We start from the raw sequence: 4,563 nt of genomic DNA, 5'->3' as shown, positions 1-4,563 counted from the left end.
AATAGTTATTAACTATTTACTAACTACCTAGTTAAAATAAATACAAATTTACCTGTAAAATAAAACCTAACCTGAGTTACACTAACACCTAACCTTTCACTACAATTAAATCAATTACATTTATTAAATACAATTAACTAAATTACAAAAAACAAGCAAACACTAAATTACACAAAATAAAAAACAAATGATCAAATATTTAAACTAATTACACCTAATCTAATAGCCCTATCAAAATAACAAATCCCCCCCAAAATAAAAAACCCTAGCCTACAATTAACTACCAATGGCCCTTAAAAGAGCCTTTTGCAGGGCATTGCCCCAAAGAAATCAGCTCTTTCACCTGTAAAAAAAAAATACAAACAATCCCCCAACAGTAAAACCCACCACCCACACAACCAAACCCCCCAAATAAATCCTAACTAAAAAAACCTAAGCTCCCCATTGCCCTGAAAAAGGCATTTGGATGGGCATTGTCCTTAAAAGGGCATTTAGCTCTTTTTCCTTGCCCAAAACCCTAAGCTAAAAATAAAACCCACCCAATAAACCCTTAAAAAAAACTAACACTAACCCTGAAAATCCGCTTACAGTTCTTGAAGACCGGACATCCATCCTCAACGAAGCGGCAGAAGTCTTCATCCAAGCGACAAGAAGTCCTCAACGAAGCCGGGAGAAGTCTTCATCCAAGCGGCAAGAAGTGGTCCTCCAGACTGCAGAAATCTTCATCCAGACGGTATCTTCTATCTTTATCCATCTGGCGCGGAGCATCCTCTTCTGACGACGGCGACTGAAGAATGAAGGTTCCTTTAAGTGATGTCATCCAAGATGGCGTCCCTTGAATTCCGATTGGCTAATAGAATTCTATCAGCCAATCGGAATTCAAGGGACGCCATCTTGGATCACGTCACTTAAAGGAACCTTCAATCTTCAGTCGCCGTCATCAGAAGACGATGCTCTGCGGTGGATGTCTTGAAGATGGAGCCGCTCCGCGCCGGATGGATGAAGATAGAAGATGCTGTCTGGATAAAGACTTCTGCCGCCTGGAGGACCACTTCTTGCCGCTTGGATGAAGACTTCTCCCGGCTTCGTTGAGGACTTCTTGCCACTTGGATGAAGACTTCTGCCGCTTCGTTGAGGATGGATGTCGGGTCTTCAAAAACTGTAAGTGGATCTTCGGGGGTTAGTGTTAGGTTTTTTTTAAGGGTTTATTGGGTGGGTTTTATTTTTAGCTTAGGGTTTTAGGCAAGGAAAAAGAGCTAAATGCCCTTTTAAGGGCAATGCCCATCCAAATGGGGATCTTAGTTTTTTTAGTTAGGATTTTATTTGGGGGGGGGGGTTGGTTGTGTGGGTGGTAGGTTTTACTGTTGGGGGGTTGTTTGTATTTTTTTTACAGGTAAAAGAACTGATTTCTTTGGGGCAATGCCCCGCAAAAGGTCCTTTTAAGGGCCATTGGTAGTTTATTGTAGGCTAGGGTTTTTTTATTTTGGGGGGGCTTTTTTATTTTGATAGGGCTATTAGATTAGGTGTAATTAGTTTAAATATTTGATAATTTGTTTTTTATTTTGTGTAATTTAGTGTTTGTTTTTTTTGTAATTTAGTTAATTGTATTTCATAAATGTAATTGATTTAATTGTAGTGTAAGGTTAGGTGTTAGTGTAAGACAGTTTAGGTTTTATTTTATAGGTAAATTTGTATTTATTTTAGCTATGTAGTTAGTAAATAGTTAATAACTATATACTAACTAGTCTACCTAATTAAAATAAATACAAACTTGCCTGTGAAATTAAAATAAAACATAAGATAGATACAATTTAACTATTAGTTATATTGTAGCTAGCTTAGGTTTTATTTTATAGGTAAGTATTTAGTTTTAAATAGGAATTATTTAGTTATTAATCGTAGGTTTTATTTAGATTTATTTTAATTAATTTAAAGTTAGTGGGTGTTAGGGTTAGACTTAGGGTTAGGGTTAGGGGTTAATAACTTTAGTATAGTGGCGGCGACGTTAGGGGTGGCAGATTAGGGGTTAATAAATGTAGGTAGGTGGCGGCGATGTTAGGGGCGGCAGATTAGGGGTTAATAAGTGTAATGTAGGTGGCACGCAAGGTCGGGCGGCAGATTAGGGGTTAATAAGTATAATGTAGGTGTCGGCGGTGGCAGATTAGGGGTTAATAATATTTACTAGTGTTTGCGATGCGGGAGTGCGGTGGTTTAGGGGTTAATATGTTTATTATAGTGGCGGCGATGTCCGGAGCGGCAGATTAGGGGTTAATAATTTTATTTTAGTTTTTGCGATGCGGGAGGGCCTCGATTTAGGGGTTAATAGGTAGTTTATGGGTGTTAGGGTACTTTGTAACACTTTAGTTATGAGTTTTATGTTACGGCTTTGTAGCGTAAAACCCATAACTACTGACTTTCAGTTTACGGTATGGATCTTGAAGGTATTGGCTGTACCGCTCACTTTTTGGCCTCCCAGGCAAACTCGTAATACCGGCGCAAAGGAAGTCCCATTGAAAGCTGCGGTAGTTACGTTGCGTTACGGCCAAAAAAGCTAAACCTGCAAAACTCGTAATACCAGCGGTAGTGAAAAAGAGCCTTAACGCTGCTTTTTCATTGATACCGCAAAACTCGTAATCTAGCTGATTATTTGCAAATACTGCTGACCTTTTTCTGCCATGTTTAGTTTGCATTTCCAATCTATTTTTCCCTCCAAGAATGTTGAGATAATTTGACAAGCCCAACAAATCCCTTCCATGCCATTCATTTAGAGTTTTGTGACTATAGCAAAAATGGTAAGATTGCTAAGACTAGAATAGATTAATTAATATGTAATAAATTATAATTTATTTTTGTTTTTAATCCTTAGCTGTGGGAACACCTCCAAATGGATTCTGCTTAAATAAGTGGAGATGTCTTTGCGAGGTTTTAAACATTTTCAGATACTGCAAAGAAAACAGCTTGTTTCCCAGTGATACCAACGATTTTATACTGTACACAAAAGAGGTAACATAAGATCTAATTGAAAGTGATTTTATACTAATTTAAAAGTTCTTCCTCACAATATTAAATTAAATGTCTTTCTGTATTATATATTAATTTAATTTTATTGCATGCTCAAATTTGTTGTGAAAGTCAAATATTAATTTTACAGCGCTATAATGAATTACAGAAAACAGTTAATACCATAGACATAAAGGGGCATAAACGTATGTTTACACATGCACAGTATATATCAATAGTGTGTGTGTGTGTCTATGTATATACTGCCACCCTGTGGTCAAATCTTACATGGCAATTGTTATACTACATGCATACAAAGATTGAAACTTAAAGGACCAGTAAACACAGTAGATTTGCATAATCAACATATGCAAGATAACAAGACAATACAATAGCATTTACTCTGAATTTTCGGGTCATGGCGGGCATTGCGTTGAAACGGCTGATGGCCGAATATAAACAGCTGACACTTAATCCGCCAGTAGGGATCGTAGCAGGCCCCATAAATGAGGAGAACTTCTTTGAATGGGAGGCCCTAATCATGGGTCCTGAAAATACTTGTTTTGAATGTGGTGTTTTCCCAGCTATCCTCAGCTTTCCACTAGATTATCCACTAAGCCCTCCAAAAATGAGATTTACTTGTGAGATGTTTCATCCAAACATATATCCAGATGGAAGAGTCTGCATCTCCATTCTCCATGCTCCAGGAGATGATCCAATGGGTTATGAGAGCAGTGCAGAGAGGTGGAGTCCAGTCCAAAGTGTGGAGAAGATATTGCTTTCAGTTGTGAGCATGCTAGCTGAACCCAATGATGAAAGTGGAGCCAATGTAGATGCATCCAAAATGTGGAGAGAAGATCGGGAGCAGTTTAACAAGATCGCCAGGCAGACTGTGCAGAAGTCTTTGGGGCTGTAAAGAGCAGTATTTCACAGGGATGGATCTATCGTATTATTGCAATGCAGACACAAGAAGTGCTAGCTTTCCAGCTACGTCTGCTAATCACAAGGCTGAGATAGTTTTCTTGATGCAGAAGTCTGTCAGTTTGGATTTCTTTGTTTCTGCATGTTCTCTGAGTGAATTTCCTGTACTTTGCCACATGAAGGATTCTGATTGGTTTGAATCAAAACCCTTTTATGTTTCAAAGTCTATGGAAAAAAGTGCATGTAAAAAAGCCTATTTCATTGTGAGATATTTTAATTCACCACCAGCTTGCACAGAGCACAACAGTATTATTCTCTAAATGTTCCAGTGAACTAGATATTTCGTTCAAACCTCAATCACCAAGTTAATTAGAAAATATTTTGGTTTTATGCAGTGTCCTTTCCTTGAACACTCATTGAGGTCTCTTTCCGTGAAAGCATATCTGTGTTAAATTAATGTGCAGATGTAATTTAAATATAATGAAGGATAGTGTCTAGTAACTGTACAAGCAAACAGGGATTAATGCATGCAGGGTTCTGTTAAAAAAAAATGTTATTTTTGTTTTCCTAGAAAAATGTAAACTTCTAAAAAACAATGACAATCCAATGTGTTCTTAAAGGCATAGTCTAAAATTAACTGGA

The 4,563-nt window shown here is 37.5% G+C and overlaps 1 protein-coding gene across 1 annotated transcript; it reads left to right on the top strand.

Annotated features, from left to right (window-relative positions):
- Nucleotides 1-3,394: 3,394 nt before the first annotated feature.
- Nucleotides 3,395-4,024, top strand: LOC128639590 (ubiquitin-conjugating enzyme E2 G2-like). The gene has a single exon (XM_053691724.1). It carries the CDS (start codon nucleotides 3,419-3,421, stop codon nucleotides 3,914-3,916), a length of 498 nt encoding a protein of 165 aa, XP_053547699.1. The 5' UTR covers nucleotides 3,395-3,418; the 3' UTR covers nucleotides 3,917-4,024.
- The last annotated feature ends 539 nt before the right edge of the window (nucleotides 4,025-4,563 follow it).

Source organism: Bombina bombina, chromosome 9 (genome assembly GCF_027579735.1).
Source record: "Bombina bombina isolate aBomBom1 chromosome 9, aBomBom1.pri, whole genome shotgun sequence".
Lineage (NCBI taxonomy): Eukaryota > Metazoa > Chordata > Amphibia > Anura > Bombinatoridae > Bombina > Bombina bombina.
Note: the sequence above shows the minus strand (reverse complement) of the source record. Positions and strands in the feature narration are given on the sequence as shown.

Coding starts and splice junctions, on each gene's coding strand:
- LOC128639590 (XM_053691724.1), top strand. CDS start 3,419: ATGGCGGGCATTGCGTTGAAACGGCTGATGGCCGAATATAAACAGCTG.